Raw genomic sequence first — 23824 nt, forward strand, 5'->3', positions numbered from 1 at the left:
GTTATCTGTAATTCTTTATATAACAGAATAACCAAGTGTTGATTTGTTTATACACAAAACAAATCACACTGGGGTAAAACGTATTTCTACAGTAGTTTTTTTTTCAGAGTTCGATTGTCTTTAACTAGTTATATATGTAGTTTTCAACTAAGCTTGCATAATTTTTTTTTTTTTTAAAAAAAAACTAAGCTTGCATAAAATGAGTAAAAACAAGCATACATTTTTAAGGCCGAGCTATTGATAATTTTATTTGCTTACTATCCACTTACCAGCCTGTTTTTATACGAAATTCTACTTTTATTTTTAGGAAGCTATGATTAGTTTACGCAAAGCTCTAAATTGAATGGCCTCCCCTGTTTTCAGCCAAAAATGAATGTTTTAAAAGTGGAAATAGTTGGCCACACATGAGTTGAATGCAATCTTATCAAAAAAATCATTAGATGCCCTTTTCATGCTTCTGTTCTAGCCAAAAATTAATGTTTATGGACTAGTACAATTAAGATGACCAAGCTTTGAAGATGATTGAAAAGCCCACCAAAGCCCAAAATATCCCAGAAGTTCCAACTACTTACCATTTTAGTAAGACCCATGACTTACGACTTATAAGAGGTTAGTGATCTTGCTTCACAATCTCATCTTCAGGGCTTTGCTCGATCAATCAAAAACGAAGCTTACAATGATTTAACGTCCGGAGATAGATAGTTAGATACCAAGCTTTGTAAGACGATCCATTGAGATATCTATGTATAACTATTAACTAACTACTCCTGTAATATGAAACATATTTAAACTAGTAGCTTTTTGATCAAAAAAAAAACTAGTAGCTTTGTTGCTTGCATTGCATCTATACCTCTTTAGTAATAACGTCTTACATTTATAAATGCTGAAAATGATAATAAAAGGGTGATTCAAACCAAAAGTGAAAAACACTCGAGCAATAATCGTTGAGAGAGAATTGTTTTTTATTTGGAACAAGATATCACAAAACTGAGCATGGACCAATAACTTAGTTGAAGTCTGGCTTCTCAGGGTAGGTGCAGCCAGATCTTTGGATCACCACGTTGGACGCGTAGCATCCGGCCTTCACGCACTCCTCAATGGACTTTTCTTTCACCAACTGTGACATGAATCCTCCCACAAATGCATCACCTGCCAGAGAAGTCAACAGAAAAAACGGCAGTTAGTATTTCATCATTATGTGACACAAGAAGCAAATGTTTCGAGCTTGTTCAGATTCTGTCTAGTAAAGTAGGTTTGGTTGGGTTATCAAATGAGTACGTACCTGCACCGTTGGTGTCAACAAGCTTCTCCTTTGGGAGAGGGATCACAGGGTATTTCGTCACCTTTCCATCTTCAGCAACGACCACTGGGTCTGCGCCTTGTGTAATCACGGTGGTCCTCTTGTATGTTCCTGTGGCCTTGGGAAGCTGTGAAATCTTGATGGCTATTTGCTCTACATCTTCTGTCTATATATTATAAAAATGTTTCAGTTATTATCTATTTGATACAGAACAGAAGAGCTTGTTGAAATTATTTAGTCGTGTAAGATAAATGGTACCTCCCAGCCATGAACCCTTGAGAAGGTTATTGCCTCTGTCTCGTTGCCAAAAACAAAGTCCATGTACCTGTCCGAGCAATGCATAATGATTTTTAAGTACATTCACGCTAATAAAGTCTGTAACAGATATAATAGATTAAAGATTGCTTACGGCAAGAACTTCTCTTGAGCATCTTTGAAAAATTCACAGATGAATGGTGCAGAGAGGTTCATTGTGAAGATCTGAAAGATGAGTGAACATGTCGAGGATGTCAATACATGCAGGGTCACATGGAACGGAGGACCAAATGTTCTTATACCTTGTTGTTAGCAGCAGCATGCTCAGAAACCAACTGAATGGATTCAGGGGATACAGTGAGGAAGAATCCAGCAATGTAGTAGAACTTGGCCTTCTCAACTACACGAGACATATTTTGAATCATAGATAGATCAGATCATTAAGTAATAAATAAAACACAAGGGTTGTTAAAAAGGATGAAGAGAGATAGGAAATGAGTATTTACCTAGAGCCCAGTTTTCAGGCTTCTTGAGGTGGTCAACCTTGTAGCAGTTAGCAGCGGAGAGATTAGCAATAAGAGACCTTTCTCCACCAACAACACAGACACCACAAGTTCCAGTAGGTGCAGACTCATCTTCATAGTAGTGAACCTAATTGAAAACCATATTGTCATGTTAATACAAATTTTTGAATTCAGTTTCTAACAAATATGCCCCAAAAACGTAGACTACTCAATATAAAAGAAACTATAAAAAGGGTGAGTGACAGACATTGAGACCAGCAGCAGTAGCATCCTTCTTCATAGCCTCACCGTATTTGTCCTTTCCGATGGATCCCATGTAACTGGTCGCCCCAGGAATTTGAAGCATCCACTGCAGGACAGCAAGTAGCCTTGATTTAGAAGTTGTTCATACATCCCAAAAGAAAAGAAAGCACAAGGCGAAAGAATGTACCTGAGCCACTTTGATCGAGTTCTGAGTAGCACCTGGAAAAAGGATTGAATCAAGAAGATATCATCACAACCTTGTCAATGAATATGAGACTAAAGGATGCTCAAAACAAAACAAAACAAAGAAAAGAGAGATGTGAAATATACCTCCGGCAATGTATTCAACATTGAACTTGCTACTCATCTCTTCATACCTAACAAACAAAGAGAGATATTATCCTTTTTTATTTTCGGACAGACTTGGGAAGCAATCAATTAAAAATATTAACATATATATTGATTAACAGTTACTAACTTCAGACATCAAAAACCAACATTGTCAAGTCAAAATCATTTGCATTTCCAGTAAAACAAAATGAAAAGCAATCAAAGACTTCCATTTACAAGAGGAAATAAAGTTTTAAAATTCAAATAGGAAACGCAGATCAAAATGCTCTTACATGGGCAAATGTTTCTCCTCAGCGAGAATTGCATTGTTCAACTTCACGTCGTATCTGAAAACGCAAACCAGAAAACGCAAATATTAGAGCTAAAGAAGGCGCATGAGTTAAACAATCAAAATCCAAATTCAAACGAAGATCTGAGATAGATTTTCTTCATTACTTGGTGAGAAAATCCTCGTCTACAACGGCAGAGATATCGAGGAGAGGGTTTCCCATTCCCAGAAGAATTCCATCGTAGTTTTTAGAGCCAGCCATGACGATGATGACGATATGAATCTGAGATTTGAGAGAGAGTTTAGATTCAGATCTACTCCTGTGCTCTTCGTGTGTGTGTGTGTGATATGAAAGCTCTCTCTCAGTTTATACTCGATGATCTGACCGGTAGTTGGTCCACCAACGACATATGTATTTCTACCTTTTTAGGTTTTTAAATTATATTATTTTAATTATAGTAATGTTTTAATTTTGTCGGTAGACTCTATATGCTATTTCACTGAATATTTGATACTTTTTTTCACCAATCATATTAGTTATAGAACTTCTCCAATGTCATGTGAAGATAGCAGAGCAGACAGTAATTAATTGATGTGAAAAGACAAAAGCTTGTTAACACCCAAAGAAAAAAATCACAACTCTTCTTTGCCTTAACGCAGAGAGACAAGAGAAAGCACATTGGCTCTCTCTTCTTTTATTATTCTAATCAGTAAATCAATTGAGAAACAAGAAGAGCTTTTGGTAGAAGCTGTATAGCGTTTTAAAATCCCCCCCCCCCCAACGAAAGATTGGGTAAAAAGAATTTTGAAGATTTTTTTACGATTGTTGGTTGGTTCAGAGATGATCACAGATTGCCTTGGTGAATTCTGTGGTGGTCGAACTACCTCCAAGATCCGCGGTTCTGTATTTCCCCTCCGCTATGGTGTTGATGATTGCGCTGTGGATCTGTTCTGCTTGTTCGTTCATCTTCAGGTGTCGTAACATCATCACTCCACTCAGTAGCAACGCCGTTGGGTTCGCCAAGTTCTGTTACATATCATTTATTTTACCCCCAAAACAACAACATGTTAAATAAATGAGACTATGCTACCAACTTTTATCAGCTTTATGATGCTATACAAGTTGATTTACCTTTCCGGCGATATCAGGTGCAGAACCGTGAACTGCTTCAGCAAGTGCTACACCATCTTCACCAATATTACAACTGCATCAAAGAAAAGGGCCCTTTTAATTAAGTTGATATATCGCTCATTATATTTTTTTACTAAACAACTACTACTATTCAAGATGAAGTAACAAATATGTTTTCACCTTGGAGTCAATCCTAGTCCTCCCACCAATCCAGCACACAAGTCGCTGATAATGTCACCGTACAGGTTCGGCATCACCAATACATCAAACAGTGCTGGGTTTTTCACAAGCTGCAAAACATCTCAAGTTTATCATTCACATATTCTCCACCCAAAAAAAAAAAAAAAACAATATTCAAAAGAATAGTAGTTTGCGACCGTGGCTTTTACCATCATACAACAGTTGTCAATAACAACCTCCTCGTAAGTTATCTCAGGATACTTCTCAGCAACCTCACGACAACACTGCCAAAAAAAAAATATATATGAAAGAACAGTGAAAAAGACTAAGCAGACACTAATAATCATAGTAGCCATGATCTATCTCCTTGTAAGAAAAAGGACAGACCTTGAGGAAAAGACCATCAGTTTTCTGCATAATATTGGCTTTGTGGATAGCAGAAACTCTCTCTCTTCCATGAGTTTTAGCATAGTGAAAAGCATACTCCGCAACTCTCAAACTCGCCTGACGTGTAATGATCTTAAGACTCTCCACCACACCTCTAACAACCTATTAACACGAATCATAACTCAGAAAACACTTCTTACAAAGAACTATAACCAGAATTGCTCAAAAAAAAAACTAAACCTAACCTGATGTTCGAGGCCACTGTATTCTCCCTCAGTGTTTTCCCTAATGGTAATGAGATTAACATCATCGTAACGAGTCTTGTAACCAGGAAGACTGTAGCAAGGTCGAACATTGGCGTATAGATTCAGCTCTTTCCTAAGAGTGAGGTTCAAAGAACGGTGACCTTTCCCGATTGGAGTAGCCATTGGACCTTTCAGACCGACTTTGTTTCTACGCACGGATTCGAGACTCTCCCAGGTCAAGAAACTCTGCGTTCTCGGATCTATCTCCGTGCTTACATAGTGTTCTTCCCAGTTTATCGGCACGCCAGCCGTTGTAAACACCTGGAGGATTGATCACCACACAAATGGGACATCATAACTTATTCAAAAGAGTCAAACAATTCTCGAATAAAAGTTACCTTTTTGACGGATTCAGCGATCTCAGGACCGATCCCGTCGCCAGGGAATAAGGTTGCGGTGATTGGAGTGGTGGAGGAGGAGCAGAAAGCCCTAGCCACGGTAGTGGAGGCGGTTGAGCTGGAGTTCGCCGTTCCGAGGATCTGGCTCGATCGGTTTCCGATCAGCCGTCTCGCCAAGTTTGCTGCCATGGTCATGTATCTCTTCAATCAACGCTGCTGGAACAGAATTATTCGATTATTATTATTCTGCGTTTTAGGACAAAAGTGTTTGAAGACTTTCTCTTTAGTACAGCGAATGTTTTTATTCTTCCGTTAAAACGCCGCGTAGTTTCAGTAGTTTAAGGGATTGAGGTAAAAAACGGTATGAAGTAAGTACGCTAAACTACGAAACGGAACGAAGTGTGTGCTTTACAATCTAAGCCCAATAAAGAGTTTTTCTTTTGTTTCAGCATCGGCCCAATAAAGAGGGTAGAGATATTTAAGAGTGTTGAAAGCCGTCTGATGCTTCGTTGAGATTAAGGTGATTTGACCATTCAAACCAACGAACATTTATATGATTCCCGCATCAAATTACACAAACCGGATTCGGTTTGTAGCTATGGCTACTATACTACATGATATGTATATTACATAACATTGCAACAAGAGGAAAAAAAAAAGGAAAATCCATGTAGCAGAATGTCAAGAATCAATATCGCAAGTCTCAAGTTAGTTCTCACTTCAATCGATTCGTTTACGTTTGTTTGTTAGAGTTGATTTAGGTTTGTTTGTAGTTTAGAGATCGTACACATACAATTGTTTACCCAGACTTAATTTCCTATTGTCTGGAGAGAGATTCAAACTCTCAAGCATTCACTAGATCATATGTGTTGATACAGATTACAAAGAGTTTACAACATTTCCTTGTATTCAGGTTTACTTAACACAGAAGTAACCGGAATCAAGCGCTGTATCTGAAAATGCACCACCAACAATCAGAGTCATGAAAGAAGATCAGGTCAGCTTCTCCACCATCGCTTTCCGTCTCTTCTCTCTCGCTTAGCTCTCTTTCACCTCTGTATCTGATCTTGATCTCAGCTCAAAGTCTAACTGACTTTTCTTATTCTTTTCAGGTTATGAAGACGATGCATTTCTCCAAAACGATACCGTCTCATTTAATTCCGTCAAAGCCTCATGTTGTCTACCAAACTGATCCGTTACTGGCCCAAACCCGAAAGACCATTTGATGCCCGACTACCTTTAGCTCACACAGAGGAGCAATCAAATAAATTTTTGATTCAAATGTTCTTCAACCAAAGTGATTAGTACACAGAAGCTGCATTCATGTTCTTTCACGAACCGGATCCATCCTGATTCATACCTCCCACTTTATTAAATAACCGACGCTTATACCTTTTCAATACGAAAATGTAGAGAGATAAGTTAGAAATGCTCTAAATACAATTGATACGGTTTCCGGTTTACCTTAATAAGTCAAAGAACATGAGTCTGAAAGGCTAATTAAAACCATCAAATCTCTCAGCAAGATAGTTAAGAGAATAATGAAAACTTTTGAAAACACAAGAGTACCGTCAAGAACAAGAAAAAAACATAGCTAATCTGATTAGATCATCGAGGTTGTGATCTTTCTACCTAAAGTGAATTAAAAAAAAGGAGAAGACAATAATAATACTAGTAGTTCAGCTTTGAAACAGAGTACGTAGTAGTTTGATATCCAGCGGACTGGTTCTTGTTTAAATAGCTTGCTTCGCTTCATGATCCTTAGGCTTGCAACACTCTGACTTCTTCTTGAAGTTAAGCTTCCTAGTGAAATTCTTCCAGCTTCTCTTAGACCTCACCAGCTTCTGAAGCTCTTGTTTCATGTTCATACACTCTTTCTCCAGCTCAGAAACCCTCTCTCTCACGTTCTCGCCTCTCGGTTTAAGTAAACCACCGTTCCCGCCATTCTGGTGCTCCGGGTTGTCTAGATTTTCAGAGACAAAGAACCAGCTCGATATAGATGTCCTGAGCCTAAGCTGTTCGAAAAACAGAACCTGGACAATCACCCTAAGAGGCAGCCTCTCGTTCTGTGCTGCATGTGCGCTTGCTTCCAGTGAGAGCTTCTGGCAGTTCATCAGTCTACATATATGCTCCCTTTCCGAATCCGTAATCCACGGATGCGCCTACAAAATTCACGATTAAACCCTCAAAAAAAAAAAAATATTAATACAAGAAAAGTATTGTTGTTACCTTCAAGAACACGTCAACTGCGTGATAGACTCCATCATCTAGTGGTCTTGCGTACTCAGGGATTGCAGCAGCGATGGCTTCAAACTTCGCTAACTTCAAGTTAACATCAGGTGCCACCTCAGCTAGATAACCATCGACGAGAGTTGCCACTAGCGTTGGAGGAGTTAGCATTTCGGCTCCATCTTTCACCAAATGTCCCTCTTCTACGATGCATGGAGAAGGGACCATCCCTGCTTGTTCCGTTGAAGAGACAAACTGTTCGATCATTCTCAGCACGCACTCAACGTCATAAAGCGTTTCAGAGTATCCCATGTTCGGTATAAGAAGATCCACTAGAGCAGCTTGCTCAAGTTGGTTTCCTATAAGTCTCTCAAGATTCTCCCTCGAGGATTGGCTTGTGTGCAACACCATCGCGGTCTGAAGCAGCCTGAGGAGAAACTTGGTCGGGTTTACACCTTTCTTGGTCGGAAGCATACCGATAATCTCTTCGAGGGCATCCTTTTGTTCGGCTTCAGAAGTGTTCGGTGTCTCAATCACTTGTTCATCCATAGTCACTTGTCTGTTCATCAGAGGAACATGTTTCTTTGTATAGTACATAACAGCCATGGAGATGTTCTCAAGCTTCATGCCTCGTGCTTCAATAGCTGTGATGAGTCTTTTGAAGAGAGACAAGTTGAGAAAAGATGCATCATCAAACCACCAATCTTCACCTGCAAGACCGGTACAAAAGGCAAACCACCCAAACGATTTTAGATCATATAGTTTTAGTAAAACTATTATATACAACATTGACTAACATTTCTATAAAATTAACATCATATAGTGTAATTTATATATTATAATATATAATAAAAATGTTATTAAAATATTGTTTAGGACATTCAAAAATGTTGGGAGTAGCATTGTTCACCTGTTGGTTGCAGCATCTTTCCGGACGGTGAGATTCCGTTCCACAAATGAGATTCATCTTCGGTGTTCTGCCCGCTCGTTGGATTCTTGGGCCAGTTGAAAAGGCTTGGGTCAGCACAAGCTTTCATAGCTAAAGAATCAACACACCTCGAGATGATGTGAAGATCTTCAGCGTGATCAGTTACGTCCTCACATGTCTGAAGAGCTTTGATAGAGTCTGTCCAGTTACCAAACACTTCGTTGAGGAAAGTCTCTGTCATACCGACAAGATTACCTTCTCCGTAGTTATCAGTCATCTCAAGGTACTCGGCTGCACATCTAAGGCTAACAACATTGAATGCGGTAAGCTCGATTTTCACACCGTAGCAAAATTTTGTTATGAGCTCGAACGTTTTGCCGCCTCCTGGTATGTCATCTAAACTCAAAACACAGCTTGATCCATCATCACTTGAAGACTCTTCGATTAGTTTCTCAAGAAGCCCACTTCTAGAGAGCAATGGGAACTATAACACCACAAATCAAGAAAACGCATTACACACAATTAGAAACAATTATATTATATATTTAATTGTTTTTATACAGCTAATTAACTGTACAGAAAAAATTAAGTAAACAAGATCTAAAAAGAGAAGATAAATAAAAGTAATAGAACCTTGTGGAGATGAAACTTCATGTCTCCAACCTCTATGGTAACATCACTCACCAGTCCTGTGGTGCAAAGCCTGTAGACGAGAGACATAAACATCTCAAAAAAATTTTAATCATTGTTGCAAATCAATAAAACTTAGCAGTTTTTTTTTTTTTTTTTTTTTTTTTGAACATTAGTTTTTCTTTGTTTATCATACAGTTTTATCTTATTTTGCAGTTATCGTTTCCATTTGCATTTTCCCTCTACAAGATATGTGCAGCACTACTGTTATATACATATAATACACAACCTAAATTCTTAGCACACTAGTGTTATGTATACAGAATACAATAGATCATAATATTAATAAGATAAGTAACGTGTTTACAATGCATGCTTGTTAACGTAAAATGCAGATAAGAGTACCAGGTTTGGCCTTCGCGATGGAAAGCTTCGGATTTGGAGCCAAGTCTCATGAACGCCATTTTGAGAGAAAATCAAAACTTCAGTGTCTTCTGAGCCCGTAATGAAAGAGGTACGTAGTAAAAACTGAGAAGAGAGGATAGATAAAAGAGAGTAAGGGACAGAAAATTTCGGACAAATATCCTCATCTATTTTTAGCAAATCCTTGAGAGATAAGGAACAAGTCTGTAGCAGAAGAATGAGGAGAAAAAAGTGGTCTTGGACTTGGTGATTTTTTCTGCCTCTTGAAAAGTTCAATAAACTAAGAAAGTTTCGTGGGTTTCTGTTCATTAATAGATGGCGTGTTCTTCTACCGAGATACAAATATGCATGATGCACGAACAATCATTTACATGTATGTCTATGTTGATGTTTGCAAGCCTCTCGGTTTATTTATTAGTATTACTTTTTATACCATGCACATATAAAATCAGTGTAGCACAACAAAGTGGATTTTGGAAATATGATTCATAATCATAGGCTTTAACACATATAAAAAAATACAATGCATGGTCTTATATAGTTTAATTAGGCCTTCAGAATTTTCAGTCTACACGACATCACCTATTTTAAAACCAAAATATAATAATTTTAAAGCATTAGTTATCATGAAACTGAGAGGAATAGAACTTAGATCACAATTCATATTGTACATTCATACACATACGTGAGATACTGAAATAAATCTAAAGTTTCTAGCTAATTTTCCTAAGATTAGGTTAAAATTTATGATATAATTAGAAAAGATCAACTAAGGCTGTTTCATAGGTTTGCTCGACGAAAACCCCAATATATAATATTTCTAATTTACTTATGTATATTTTATTTTGATATGCGTCAAACCTTGCTTGCTTAAGCTAGTATCATCTTATTGGCGTAAGATCGTACAGCTAATTTTTTTCTTCAGCCAATGTTATTTTTTAAAATTAATATAACTCCTAAGTCCTAACTTAGCTAGTAAATATACAAAAGAATAATATATATATATATATATATATGTATAAAATTATTATGTATAGAAATTCAGAGTGTAACTCAGTTTAATTTGCGAAGTAATTGCAAGCAAAACCATTATGTGTATTATACCAAACTAAGGGCGCCGCTTGTTTGCCACTTGACTCTGCATATCTGTATGCAACAGACTGATTACCACATTCAACACATCCCCTGCACTATCCGATTTCGATTGCGCATTCTTTATTTTACCAAACTATTGCTTTCTTTGTTAGTGCGCATATCTTTTATTTCATGTCAAACTTTTGTATCTATCATAGATCCAAATTACTCTTTTGAAAAGAAATTATCACATAGTTTTACGCTTGCATTCACATTCATTTCTCCTGAAAGGCTAACAACATTTAACTTTCAATGTAAACATCAGGTTTGAAATAGTATAGACAACAAATTATCACTAGTATTTGCATTGATAAACACTCGGCTCTCTGGTTGTTTTAAAGACAAATTTACATTTTGCCAAAGTTTTTTTTTTTTTGAAATGAACATTTTGCCAAACTTACGGAGCAAGTAATGCTTATTAACGAGAGGAAAGGAAGATTCAACTTTTTGACAAACCCAACTAAAAGGAAAAGAAAAAAATGCCAAATCTAGAACTGTTGTTGCAAAAGCATAGCAGAGAGTGGGAGACACGGGAATAGAAATTGCAGTTATTTTCAATGACTGTATCATTATTATCTTTTTTTTTTTAGAAAAGGTATTAAGATAAGAAATATCACTTCAACTTTATAATACAGAACGTAATCTACCATTTCTCTTTGATGTTTGTAAAATGTAAAAATGAAAACGTACAAAACACATCATTTCTAGCTGAAGACTTTTACGGCTTATCGTTATTACATATGGTTCAAATCGCAACCTTTGATAGACGTGACACTTGGTAATAATGTTTTAAAAACCGTACTGGACACCGATTCGACATATTCACTGGTTGATTGGTTGAACCGGTGGAGTCAGTTTTTTTTTTTTTTTTTTTTAAATTATTATATATATATATATATATATAATTAATCATATATAAATATTGAGGCTATATATCTCCAAGCTATGTCATTGAGAAGAATGTACGTCTAAATCTTGTTCATTCACTGAACAATTTCCCTCCATTAACTAGTAAAAATAGCAAAAAAATAATATTAATATGTTATATCAAACTTTATGATTTAACCGTTAAAGAGAATCATGTTACTTACGTCTTCTTACAAGTGCAGTTTTAAATTTTGTGGCGATGGAAAATTCAGATGGACAATGGTGTACGAGAAACAACGATGAAACGTTTAGGTTTCTTTTTTCTGGAGAAATTATTAATATAAAACGGCTGTTAAGCATTATTAACTTATTAGTTATTCTTATCTATGATTAGCCTAATATAAAATCCTAATTACAATTTAAAATGTGTCAAAAATAAAAAAAATCGGGTTTTAACGTCGACCCGAGTCACTGATTCCATCGATTTTGAAACTGAGTTATCTGAGTTTTATGAAATTCGGGTTTTAAATGAAACTGGACTCGACTATAAAATGAATCGCGGTCAAACCGGTTCGACCGGTCAGTCTGGTCCAATTTTCAAAAACCTTGCTTGGTACATAATCATCAAGGTTTTTAAAGATATTCGAATAGAAGTTCTGGAAAGAATTAAGTGTTGGAATGACTAAGCCGGTTTTTATTTGTTGGTTGGTTTGTGGAAATCTTACAAAATTAATGTCCTTGGTTCAAAGACTTCTACATATATCTTTAATATTCATTTTCTTTCTTTCCTTTATTTGATTTCAATATAGTCAAGAAAAAGAATGATGTTGAACAACACGATTTAGGTCACCTTCGTTCAACAATGGATCTTTTTGTGTCTTAAATTTTATGATTAGTCGTTATATATATTAATATATATGGTTATTGCAAATATGACTATAGTATTGCTTTCATTGTTATATTTTATCGATCACCTATTGCTTTGATTAATCAGTGAATGTTGAACAAAAAGTTAGTGAATTATGTAAACATATAGACAAATACCACTCTTCCCAAGGCCGAAAAATATAAAATTTTCATTTATCATTACCCGAAATGAAAAGGATAGGATGATCAAAACTCCACAACATATAAAAAAAAGGAAAAACTAGAAGATGAAATAAGCAAAAAAGGAAGAAGAAAAAGATTATCGAAAAAATCTCATTAGGACCGAAACTATAACCGATCCTAACTGAGTTAACTAATTAACATATGATATATATATAACCTATTGGAGTTTATAATTAATTGATATACTAATTATCACTAATCCAGAAGTCCAATCTTCTCCCAAATCACGTTCCTCAATATCTTTAGATCTCTTCCCTTTGCCGTTCCACCGATCCCTTCGTCCATCGTGAAAGAAGACCCTCTCCGCCGCGCTAAATACTCGTGCGGCGGAATGATCCGTCTTCCTCCCGCCGCCGCCGCCGTGTCGCCGTCGTTGTTGATGTCTTCCTCGTCCTCGTCATCTTCGTCGGTGTCGTCGTCAGGTACAACATGGCTCCTATACTCACTCTTCAGAATCTTCGACCAGTCGGGTATGTTAACCGGAAGCGAACCGGTCTTTGGCACTTTCCGGTTAACGGAAACAGGGGAATCTCCGACTTTGGCCGGTTTTCTCCGTAATCGAGAGATTGATATCGATCTCTTGGCCTCGAATGAACTCGGCAACCGGTGATCGCCTAAGTTATGAATGTCGGATTCGTCGAACTCGAAGACATTCTCGTCGTTTTCGGACATCTCTGGCTCTGGTTGGGGATAGATGTATTTAGGCTTGCCAAAAAAATGCTTCATTGACGCCATTTGATGATGAAGAGAGAAGAAAAGATGAGATTTTGAGATTGGGTTTCTGGGTTTTGATCTGCTTGTCGTTGAAGACTCTCGAGTGGGGGATTTCAATTGAAGGAGATGAGATCATTTTTATAGAGAAGATGGGGTTGAAGAGATAAGTTCATTGGTTACGTAAGTTACGACTTATTACAAGTAAACGACAAACGGGCAAAGTAAGAGATAAAACAAGAGTGTTCATGTGTGGTCAGTCTCACGTTCTTATCGTGAGCTCTTTACATTCTCACAATCTCGTCCTTTTTCATTAATAATATAATCTAAGGAGATGTGATATATAAATCATGAATTTTTTTTTTTGTAAATCATGATTTTAATGGAGTTATACATGATTTTAATGGAGTTATACATTTACCTTTAATCTCACTATTATTTCATTTTACTGATTACCTTCAAAGTTATTGATATTTGATACAGTCCTAAAAGTTGATCTTGAGAATTTAATGCTGCTAGATGTATGGAGTTTTTGATCTTACGAAAGTAACAATCTTGAAAATATGATTTAAAATTAAGTGCTATTAATTTTTTTTTTTACAAGTTATTTTAGAGCTATTTTTAGGACTTGGTTTGTGTTAAAATATAGACCAGTGTTTTTAATTTTAATCTCAATGGTGATAAGACAATATTTATATCTTGAATAGAGATTGTAACTCTTGATATTTGTTTTCATGGATTTTGAAGTTTTTCATTTCTTATATCTTATCTTATGTTTTGGTCCAGAGGCGGACCCACAGGTACAGATGGTGGGTCAGTTGACACACCTTAAATATTATAAAGCTCCGTTTTGTTAAGCAATACCAATATGATTCGGTGGTTCTGATGGTTCAATCTCCTTGTGTGACCCCCTTTAACCCGAGTTCGACAGCCCTTTGACACCTAATTTTTACTCTTTTTTCCTTTTCTTTGTTGGATTAAAGCTCATTTAAATTTTTGACCCATCTTAAAAAAAAGTCTAGGTCCGCCACTGTTTTAGCCAGAGCAATGCTAAAAACACATATATCCCAAAAAGACTTAAGGAATATCTAAATAATTAACAAATATTGTAAAAATAAAATAAGAAAAAAACAACAGGAGTTTCTTGAAAAAAATATTTAGAAACTCTTTTAAACCATCTATCCCATTTGTCACGCTACTAAACCACTCAAAATTTACTTTTAAAGCAAAAAAAATAAAATTAACTCTAATATTATTTTTTATTTTCCTTAGGACTCATTTAGGATATTGGAGCACTGGGTTGCTCTAGATTACACTACTGATGCCTTGGTATTTCTCTTTCACAAATAAGATGGCAGTACTTGCAAGTTGTTGTAAAAGACTTATAGTGGGATTGTCCGCAGGTGAACGCAGCCCAGATTATGTGCCCAATTATTGGATTGTCCAAAGATGAATGACACGTCTGATTATTTTCACCTCTTAATCAGTAAAATAAACACGTCGGATTACTTCACGTGGACTAATAGGGACATGACCTGTACTCTTACTATATAAATAAATAATATTGTTAACAATTGTGGGATTCAATTTTTTTTTTCCATCTGATATTATTAAAAAAGAACAAGGCCCAAACCGGACCAAGCCCAAACAACACACAAAGGTCACGAAGACCCAAATACAAACCAACTGGACAGCCCGACATGAAGGGCACTTAAACGGGCCCAAGCCCAAATACTAAAACCTGACGCAACCACATCGGCCACGCGTCCAGGTCCATCACGAAGCTTCCACATGTGTAAACACACCGCACCGAGCGGGACACGCGTCATCGAGCCACCACAGGTCGAGGCTTCCACCGGAGAAAACGAATCGGCTAGTGATTCGCCGGAACACGCCGGAGAACAGCCCCCGCACCCAAACAAACATCGCCAGACTTGATTCCACCGAAGAGCTTCCTCGAAGACTGTTCCGAGATCTCAATCGGGTCACGCGAAGCACCGCTGGCGATAACTCCACCTCCGAACTATCATATTTCTGTCGGCAAGCATACACCGGACAATCCGAGATCTCCTCCGACCAGCAAAGACAACCAGACACAAGTTTCCAAACCAAAAGAGGAAGCAGTCCCGAGAGCGAACCCTTCCAAACAGAGAGAACACGAAGCCGGCAAGAACAGTGCTGCAGAAGCCACCACCTTCCGGAGTCAGAGCCGGCAACGAGAACGATGATAGCCTCTCACTCCCGGAATCAGAAAAGAAATCTATCAATCTCCCACACTCTCAAAACTATCTCAATCCTCTCAAGAGAGGAAGAGGAAACGAGAGAGAAATCTCTCTCTAGGAGAGGATGAGAGAGAAACCTTCTTGTGGGATTCAATTTGTTTCCACTATGACTGATTTTCGTTTTCAATATTTATTGCTTGTCAACCATTCTCTTTGTAAAGTTAAAACAATAAATGATTTCAAAAGAAAATAACTGTTTTTTATGAAAAAAACACTACCGTATTTCTTAATAGTTAATACTATAGTATTTTAATCTAATATTTAAGCTTTTCAGTTCAAGAAAATACTATAGTAGAAACATTACAACTATAATTTCAATGTTATTTCTTTGGAGGATAATTAAAGTACACGTGGACCAATAATAGGTGAGATGTCGCTTGTCAGCAAAAACTGGCCCACTGGACCTCATCTCATTTGTGAAAATTATGAATGTTTCAGGAGTGAGTTACTTTTTAAGACACATTGTTCTCTTTTTTAACATGATAGGGCACTTTCCGCTGGAGACACATAATGTCATCTTTTTCTTTATGTATTTTTACACATATACCCCTCTCGTTTAGTTAAAGGAAAGAAGCGTGGTTAAATTTTTTTTTTATTTTAACAGGTTGCTTACTTTTTATTATTACTCATTCTATTTTTGTTTTTGGTTTGTTTTTCTCAGATTTTAAGATATACAAAACAAATATAAATGTTACAACAAATTGAAATTTCTTTTTCTCTATCTTTTAAGATCCATTTATATATATATTTTAATTATTTTAGCAATTATATAATATTATGCATGGACATAAAATGTGTGGATGAGAAAAATCTGGACATATACAAAAAATCATAAACAAAAAATATGAACAAAAATGAATGAATAAGGTAAAAGAAAAATAATTTTAGAAACTCTAGCACAAAGGATAAATGTTAGTGTGTTATTGTGAAGGATCGTTTGTATTTTAAATGAGTCTTTTTAAGAATTTTTATTAATCTTTTGAGGTATTAAGATTGTGGATTAATAGATAAAATGTTTTATTTATTACATTAAATAATATTCTTTTTCTTTATATTTCAATATCCACTCATGATATTTTTTAATATTTTAATATTTATATAAAATGTGTGGATATGGACTATGAATTGTGGATGTAAAGAATGTGAACACTGATGAAAAAGGTGCAAACCAAAAAGACATGAACATGTTTGTGTGAATATGTGGAAAGATGTAAGACCTATAAGAACGAGTAGACATAGACAGTCGATAAAAGTGTGGACATAAAAGATGTAAGATTCGAGACAATTCATTGTACACAATCCACATATTTTGAATCATAAAATCTTTATCCACATTTTTGGTATCCACAAACATTGATTTTGTATTTTTTTTGTACCCAAGGAACATAAAACAGGATTGAAATGTATAATTATAAAGTTTGAGACTAATTAAAAGAGAAATCTGAAAATTTAGAAACTTTAGAGGCAAACTCAAAAACTTACATAAATACAAGGATCAAATATGCAAATGCATAATTCTTGATTGCAGATGCAATTGAGCTTTCTTCAATGGCGACTCCGATATCGGACGACTGCAGCTTCACCAAGATGATGGACGAGACTTATTGACCACCGGCGCTGAATCTACTAAGTCGGATGTAACTGCTCCCGCTCTTGGTGTTGAGACGCTTGGTCTTCAGTTTCCTCATGGTTCGCGGCGGGGTTCGAGTGAGAGTGTTATGACTGCGGCGAATTCGAGACGGAGAAGATGACGCGGAGAGGATGAGGCAGATACTAAGAATGGAGAGAAATTAGGGCTTGAGAATTGGAAGAAAAAGATCTACATTCGAAAGTGGATTTATCTTTCTATTTTTCTTTCTCTTTTAATTTTTGGCCAACGAGACACGTGAATATTTTGGTTAACTCAGTATAGTTAAAGACAAGTGTGGTTATGTTAGGATTGAGGGTATGCGTGACATTATAACAAGATAAAGTGTGTCACATGAGTAAAGTGTCTTAATATGTAATATGAAAGACAAAATGTGTCTTAGAGAGTAAAAAAATCATGTTTCAGACGTCAATATCTTGACACGTACCGAGGTCCCTTAATTTTGCATTCACTTGATGTGAAACTACAAGAATGGACAAAAGATGCCAGATATTTACAACGTTTACGTAGTACATTGTATACTTATCATGTTATGTACTACTACTTATAATTTACAATATGGACAAACTCAAAATGCAACATCCAACAAACTTAAGCAAAAAACAAACAAACAAACTAGATATTAGTATATTATACAAATAAACTATTTATAATTGGCAAAATATTGTGCACGAAAAAGGCAAAATATGTTGAAATTATCTGATCGTAGCAAAAACGTGGGGTCGCAAATAAATCGTCTAGCTAGGGTCATGCATAATTGGATTTCCATTTTTTGCGGTTTATTTATATTCACTGTCATTATTGTAAGAAAAAATAAAGATACAAGACCCGCTATACATATATATAGTGGAGTAATATATCTGTAAAATAGTTTGATATAATTCACATCTCCATGGTTTCCTACGGATGGTGAAAATGCAAATTGGATTAGTTTGTTTAATCTATTTACATCATATATGATACTGTTTATAATATCATATTTGATCAAAAATATGATACTGTTTATAATTAGGAAAGCATATGTTTGATATATGGGTAACTAAACGTAAGAAGTTTGTCTTTTTGATCATATAGTATAAAATAACTGCCAAATAAAGGAGCGTATCTGTTGAACCAATTGCAATTTAAACAATAGAGTATAGTGTAGCCAATTAATTATTGGTCGATAAGACCTCTCCATAATTGAGCTTTATATATATAGCAAAACGTACCAACAAAAAGACAAATGAAAATAATGCTAGGTAAGTCAATAATCGAGCTTCTTATTGGATTATATTTGGCTGTTTATCTCTAATTCATGTATAATTTTTTTAACTGCATTCATGTATAGTTCCATACGTGACTAAAAAAACATCAAATCGTCCTCGGTTCAGCCGTATTATCGTAATCTTATTTGTTAACTATACATTTTCTACTTTTGGGATTTCTTTGTAGCTTTATCGCCGTACAAATAATTGTTGGAAAATGTCATAGATTTGTCAATATATGCTATATTAAAAAATCGATTGCTAAATCAATTAACAGGGAAAACAACAGAATAAGTAACTAGAACTAATTTATCTGTTTGATCAAGTTATGATATCGTTTTGTGAGTTCTAGAATGATATAAATAATAGAATAAGCAACTAGAACTAAGATAAAGCTAGCTCGGATCACCCTCAAACACAAACATTGAAACATACACTATCTATTCGAATAGTGTGGTTAAATATACACAATGAAAACCAATACCCAACATCGACCAATTGTTTTGCATTATTTAGCTAGTGACATCCAATCTCTACTATCGACTGATGCTGAAAGAACTTGTGTGAGAATATTTTGTCCAAAATTTATGCACAAGATGTGATAAGTTCACTTTAGGTGGCAGGTTGGATTGTTTGATGCCATCTGTGTGAATGAATTAATCTTATATGTAGACATAGAATATCGAATTGTCTAGTGACAACACATTGTCACCTACTTATTTAAATTCTATAATATAATGTTTATGCAATATATACTATAATAGTATATCTATTATCTGCATAGGTAACATATAAAATCAAAAATATATTCTCCCATGTCAAGAATAGAAAAAAAAAAGAGAAAAGAATCAATAAGATATCAATCTTTCAATTATCCTTATCTTATCCAATCTTTTCAGGTCATTGACTAATTTCCAGTTAATCTAAGTATTAAAAAAATTAGGCATTTTATATTGGGGAAACTAAAGAAAGGGACACACTGAGACTTGAGAGCCTCTATATATAATATTTGATTAACTTTGCATGTGTCATGTTTTCGAAACGATCGATCTATATAGCCCAGCATAAAATATGGTTTACATATCACTAAAATTGTATAGTTTATTTCTGGTTTTGAGAGTAGAGATTTGTCTTATTTTGTTTACATCTTTTTGATAAATGGTTTCCATCTTACTTTGTTTTACATCTTTACAAAGCAATAACAAATACTGAGACAAATGGTATCGGAATTTTAAGCCAAAAAAAAAACAAAAAAACAAATACTGAGACGTATACACATGCTTAATAATTTGATTGAAATAAAAAGACTAGAAATTAAGTCGAATCTATACTCTGAAAAATAAAAATAAATTATATATTAATATCACCACGCTTATATCATCTGCGGAATCATTCAATTAGCAATAGCCACTTTGCATAGAGTTAGTGGTTACAAACTTACAATGGTTCTCTGGACCATGGGCTTTATTATCTCATATATCTAAGCATTTTGTCTCATGGGTTTCTCATAATGTTACAAGAACCATATCGTGAATCCATAAGAATAAAAGAATGAGTCCATGATACTCTTATGTGGGCCTAAACAATTGTCTACTGTACACTAAAAACGTTTAATCATGCGTCTTGATTGAGTGATGCAACTACAAAAGCAATATACAACACGCACGGTCCGGCACGGATAAATATCTTAACATTTGATAGGAACGTGTAGGAACATAAAAAAACACGCGTGTTGCTCATGCACTTAAAAAATTAGAGGTTCCAGAATAGTCGTATTGTTCCATCGTTTTGTAATTATAGCAAAGAAGACCAAGACGTCAACAACCAACTTTGTTCATTATGGATCGTCCATCTGTCCACCTTTCAAATCAACCAATCATTCTCTCTTTCTCTATATATGTCCTCGAACAATAACGATACTTTCTCAACCCAAAACGTAATATCTTTTTGAAATATTTCTACAGTTTCAAACCTATTGCTCAAATATGTGTTTCTTTGAGAATCGCGGCGATAGAGATTCTATGGTGGTGAAGATGGATGTGGCATGGTGGATGGAGTCGCCTCCTCCGCAGATAATTTTTCCCGAGAAACCATCTACTTGTCCGATTCTCGAGACGATTATAGAAGAACAAGAGACTGAAGAAGACGATCAAGAACATGATAACAAAGATGTTTAATGATCATTTGATCTTCCTTCTTGGGGTTTAGATAGATCTTTGCTGATGTAATTTTCTATAAATGTATAAGACGAGACTTTGTATGTATATAAGTATATTTATTTATCATCATATCTCGTGGTATTTGTGAGATTTTTGGAACTTACACGTCTTGTAGTTCGATGATCACTTCCTAATACCAAACATACAGTATGTTCGATGTCGAGCTGTCTTATTAAAGTATGATGATCTCTATGAATTTCCTTACCGAACCGATTTGGTACTAGGAATCCGGTCTACATATCCAATTTTCATACAAACAAATTAAGTCAAAAAATAAAGGTCTATCCATCAAACCATAGAGGAATTTTCATAATAACCTGACTACAAACAAACAATAATTTTCATAAGTCCACACTGTAGTACTAAGTGTATTCTCCCCGGAACGCTGATAGGATTTATTAAAAAAACCAATAATTTTTTTACATATCAAACCAAACTTAAAATGGACACTAGAGTTGCACACTAATAGTTTTATTTGGTGAGATGATTTGTCAACCACAAGAATATAATTTTGTATTTTTATATAGACAAGCCATACGTGTCTGTAAAGTAAGCATTATACGCGTCACTTCTCTTTTTATAATCAGAAACACGTCAGTCTGAATGTGGAACATGAATATCACGTGCGACTAATAGAGGCCGCGTCATGCTTGACATATGTTCCCGCGTGAGTTTTGCTTAACGTGTCTCATCAAACTAACATTAAACCATTATTTGCTCTCCCACTAACACTCTTTTTAAATAATTTTCTCACACGATGATTACGAGTGAACTCTCTATAAATATAAGCAGTATTCGATAATTTCAAACACAACTTCTCAGCAAAGTCGACAACTACTATACTAATTCTCAAGTCTATAATTAGAAGAGATATATCTTAGTTTTTAATACTATTTTTTGAATGGCGAGGATGATCGGACCTTTTGAAGTCCTACCGGCGATTCTTGTTTTCCCGGTGAGGGTCTCAGCTTCGCCTTCTTTGGGGACGATATACGAGGAGAAAGATGATGAAAAATTTATTCAACCAGAGATCAAGGCTCGAGAGTTGTAGATTTTGCATTTTAGCAGTTTTTTTTTTGCCTTTTCTTGGTTGTTCTGAGATTCAAACTCCTTTTCATTGGCATTATAGTCATGAAATAAAATTGAAGATCATCAAAATTTGTCAAGATGATTAAACATTACTGTTTTCGTTATACAAACTTTTTATATAATTATAATCTAAGATTTAAGATCTCGATACATCTAAAATTCTTAATTAAATATTTTGCGTCTGAATGGAATACTTTCTAAAATTAAGGCATTTTACCAAACAAATTAAAAGAATTGGAATATTTAAAAGAAAAAGATTACATTGACTACTAACGAGACCCGATCATGTAATGGCAGTATGGCACCTAAGTTAACTTTAACCAATTCTTTCCACTAACCACATAATTAACATTCGCCTAACATATAGTATAGTAGGTATTGAGACTGTCTTTATGTTCGTAGTCGTTACATACATTAGTGTGCTGCTTTGTCAATGTTGTTGAGATGTAAGATCAGATTGTGTGGGCATGTCCAATGAAGAAAAAAAGTTTAAGCTATATTATTAGTTCTCCCTTGTAATAGTACTGTTGCAAAGTATCATCAAACAATTATGTTCTCTTGCATCATATATATTTCTTTTTAGTTTTTTCTTTCTTTCTTACATCACATGATGATAGGCACACATGTCACATAAATCATTATGAGTAATATGATTATCAATCTCACATTTCTTGGATAACACTCTTCACAGCCTTTGAAAGATCACACGTAACTCTTTTCAGTTTCATTCTTAATTTTCAATCCTCACCTACCCAACCTCCCTTCAAAGCAATCTCTCTCCCTCTCACTCACTTTCGTAAGTTTAGCCTAAAAACATTTCCAATCTCTCTTAACTGGATTAATTGAAAGAATTTGTTATAGTTAACAAGTAATAATCTTCATACTAACTAGAGAATCCTACTCTTCACCTTACTGCATCTCTCTATATAACAAATCCTAAAACCTCTCACAATACACACACCACACAACAACAACAATGGCTATTTTGAGAAAATTTATTTCCTCAAACCTCTTCATCTTCTTCCTGGTTATAGCTACAACCAATGGTCAGGCTCCAGCTCCAACCCCTTCCGGTTCAACCAACATAACCGCAGTTCTAGAAAAGGCTGGTCAATTCACAATGTTCATAAGACTCCTCAAGAGCACCCAAGCCGCAGACCAAATCAACACTCAGCTCAATTCATCCTCGAGCCAAGGCCTAACCGTGTTTGCCCCAACCGATAACGCCTTTAGCAGCCTCAAATCCGGAACCTTAAACTCATTATCTGACCAGCAAAAAGTTCAGCTTGTTCAGTTCCATGTCCTTCCTACACTCTTAACCATGCCTCAGTTTCAAACTGTCAGTAACCCCTTACGCACGCAAGCTGGCGATGGACAGAACGGTGAATTCCCTCTTAACATCACTAGCTCTGGTAACCAAGTCAACATCACCACGGGTGTTGTGAGCGCCACCGTGGCTAACTCTGTCTACAGCGACAAGCAGCTCGCCGTGTATCAAGTGGATCAAGTTTTGTTACCATTAGCAATGTTTGGTTCAAGCTCGGCGGCTCCTGCTCCGGCGCCTGAGAAAGGCGGCTCGGTTACGACAGGTTCAGCTTCCGGTAGCGACGGTGGTGGAGATACGTCTACTGATTCATCTGATGCAGAGAGGATCAGATACGGGATAATCGCCACCGTGGCAGCCATCGCTGCTTCTTCACTGTGGATATAACTCGAGAGAGAGAGAGAGAGAGAGCTTTTCAAGAGTCTCCACGTTGGCTTTTAAGAATAATGATGAGTTTAAGTTTGGTTGTAATTTGAGATTGTGTTATCATGTTAATGTTTTGATTCAAAATGAGACAACGAGTTGCGATTGCACAAAACATTTTTTGATGAAAAATGCAGCATGTGTTTCGAGTATAATTTGAATTTGAAGCTTTCGATTTTGATTTGCATGTTTCAAGTTTAACTATAGTAACACTAACAACACGTTACTCTATCCAATATTCTTCACGTGGACACTGTCTTAGATAGGTCCCATTTTT

General features: G+C 35.7%; 7 protein-coding genes across 7 annotated transcripts; 3 read left to right on the forward strand and 4 right to left on the reverse strand.

The window, feature by feature from the left end:
- Positions 1–814: 814 nt before the first annotated feature.
- On the reverse strand, positions 815–3309 carry LOC108847771 (adenosine kinase 2). Its single transcript, XM_018621100.2, has 11 exons — positions 3109–3309; positions 2946–2999; positions 2653–2699; positions 2510–2541; positions 2327–2428; positions 2062–2206; positions 1858–1955; positions 1710–1780; positions 1559–1625; positions 1283–1466; positions 815–1149 (listed from the first exon to the last, which is right to left on the reverse strand). Exons 1-11 carry the CDS (start codon positions 3201–3203, stop codon positions 1007–1009), a joined length of 1038 nt encoding a protein of 345 aa, XP_018476602.1. The 5' UTR covers positions 3204–3309; the 3' UTR covers positions 815–1006.
- A 199-nt stretch (positions 3310–3508) lies between these two features.
- LOC108847770 (isocitrate dehydrogenase [NAD] catalytic subunit 5, mitochondrial) lies at positions 3509–5555 on the reverse strand. Its single transcript, XM_018621099.2, has 7 exons — positions 5284–5555; positions 4886–5206; positions 4641–4802; positions 4463–4537; positions 4254–4363; positions 4074–4146; positions 3509–3968 (listed from the first exon to the last, which is right to left on the reverse strand). Exons 1-7 carry the CDS (start codon positions 5476–5478, stop codon positions 3777–3779), a joined length of 1128 nt encoding a protein of 375 aa, XP_018476601.1. The 5' UTR covers positions 5479–5555; the 3' UTR covers positions 3509–3776.
- A 1242-nt stretch (positions 5556–6797) lies between these two features.
- Positions 6798–10114, reverse strand: LOC108847238 (BTB/POZ domain-containing protein At5g03250). The gene is made up of 5 exons (XM_018620430.2): positions 9476–10114; positions 9074–9143; positions 8423–8924; positions 7513–8222; positions 6798–7445 (listed from the first exon to the last, which is right to left on the reverse strand). Exons 1-5 carry the CDS (start codon positions 9532–9534, stop codon positions 7017–7019), a joined length of 1770 nt encoding a protein of 589 aa, XP_018475932.1. The 5' UTR covers positions 9535–10114; the 3' UTR covers positions 6798–7016.
- A 2446-nt stretch (positions 10115–12560) lies between these two features.
- Positions 12561–13451, reverse strand: LOC108844494 (protein S40-4). The gene has a single exon (XM_018617759.2). The coding sequence runs from the start codon at positions 13337–13339 to the stop codon at positions 12800–12802; it is 540 nt and encodes a 179-aa protein (XP_018473261.1). The 5' UTR covers positions 13340–13451; the 3' UTR covers positions 12561–12799.
- A 6955-nt stretch (positions 13452–20406) lies between these two features.
- LOC108846107 (uncharacterized) lies at positions 20407–20868 on the forward strand. Its single transcript, XM_018619319.1, has one exon. The coding sequence runs from the start codon at positions 20478–20480 to the stop codon at positions 20667–20669; it is 192 nt and encodes a 63-aa protein (XP_018474821.1). The 5' UTR covers positions 20407–20477; the 3' UTR covers positions 20670–20868.
- A 616-nt stretch (positions 20869–21484) lies between these two features.
- Positions 21485–21944, forward strand: LOC108846285 (uncharacterized). The gene has a single exon (XM_018619507.2). It carries the CDS (start codon positions 21613–21615, stop codon positions 21760–21762), a length of 150 nt encoding a protein of 49 aa, XP_018475009.1. The 5' UTR covers positions 21485–21612; the 3' UTR covers positions 21763–21944.
- A 390-nt stretch (positions 21945–22334) lies between these two features.
- LOC108844657 (fasciclin-like arabinogalactan protein 11) lies at positions 22335–23728 on the forward strand. The gene has a single exon (XM_018617942.2). The coding sequence runs from the start codon at positions 22777–22779 to the stop codon at positions 23509–23511; it is 735 nt and encodes a 244-aa protein (XP_018473444.1). The 5' UTR covers positions 22335–22776; the 3' UTR covers positions 23512–23728.
- Positions 23729–23824: the final 96 nt, after the last annotated feature.

This window comes from Raphanus sativus, chromosome 3 (assembly GCF_000801105.2).
Source record: "Raphanus sativus cultivar WK10039 chromosome 3, ASM80110v3, whole genome shotgun sequence".
NCBI lineage: Eukaryota > Viridiplantae > Streptophyta > Magnoliopsida > Brassicales > Brassicaceae > Raphanus > Raphanus sativus.

What these genes read in the sequence shown, in the direction of transcription:
- LOC108846285 (XM_018619507.2), top strand. Translation starts at nt 21,613, where the DNA reads ATGGCGAGGATGATCGGACCTTTTGAAGTCCTACCGGCGATTCTTGTT.
- LOC108847238 (XM_018620430.2), bottom strand. Translation starts at nt 9,534, where the DNA reads ATGGCGTTCATGAGACTTGGCTCCAAATCCGAAGCTTTCCATCGCGAA. An exon ending in CATCGCGAAGGCCAAACCTG is followed by an intron (nt 9,144 to 9,475) that starts GTACTCTTATCT and finishes TCTCGTCTACAG; the next exon opens with GCTTTGCACCACAGGACTGG. An exon ending in TGAAGTTTCATCTCCACAAG is followed by an intron (nt 8,925 to 9,073) that starts GTTCTATTACTT and finishes GTGGTGTTATAG; the next exon opens with TTCCCATTGCTCTCTAGAAG.
- LOC108846107 (XM_018619319.1), top strand. Translation starts at nt 20,478, where the DNA reads ATGTGTTTCTTTGAGAATCGCGGCGATAGAGATTCTATGGTGGTGAAG.
- LOC108847771 (XM_018621100.2), bottom strand. Translation starts at nt 3,203, where the DNA reads ATGGCTGGCTCTAAAAACTACGATGGAATTCTTCTGGGAATGGGAAAC. An exon ending in GAGGAGAAACATTTGCCCAT is followed by an intron (nt 2,700 to 2,945) that starts GTAAGAGCATTT and finishes TTTGTTTGTTAG; the next exon opens with GTATGAAGAGATGAGTAGCA. An exon ending in ACTCGATCAAAGTGGCTCAG is followed by an intron (nt 2,429 to 2,509) that starts GTACATTCTTTC and finishes GCTGTCCTGCAG; the next exon opens with TGGATGCTTCAAATTCCTGG.
- LOC108844657 (XM_018617942.2), top strand. Translation starts at nt 22,777, where the DNA reads ATGGCTATTTTGAGAAAATTTATTTCCTCAAACCTCTTCATCTTCTTC.
- LOC108847770 (XM_018621099.2), bottom strand. Translation starts at nt 5,478, where the DNA reads ATGACCATGGCAGCAAACTTGGCGAGACGGCTGATCGGAAACCGATCG. An exon ending in ACAGTGGCCTCGAACATCAG is followed by an intron (nt 4,803 to 4,885) that starts GTTAGGTTTAGT and finishes TCGTGTTAATAG; the next exon opens with GTTGTTAGAGGTGTGGTGGA. An exon ending in CTGATGGTCTTTTCCTCAAG is followed by an intron (nt 4,538 to 4,640) that starts GTCTGTCCTTTT and finishes TTTTTTTGGCAG; the next exon opens with TGTTGTCGTGAGGTTGCTGA.
- LOC108844494 (XM_018617759.2), bottom strand. Translation starts at nt 13,339, where the DNA reads ATGGCGTCAATGAAGCATTTTTTTGGCAAGCCTAAATACATCTATCCC.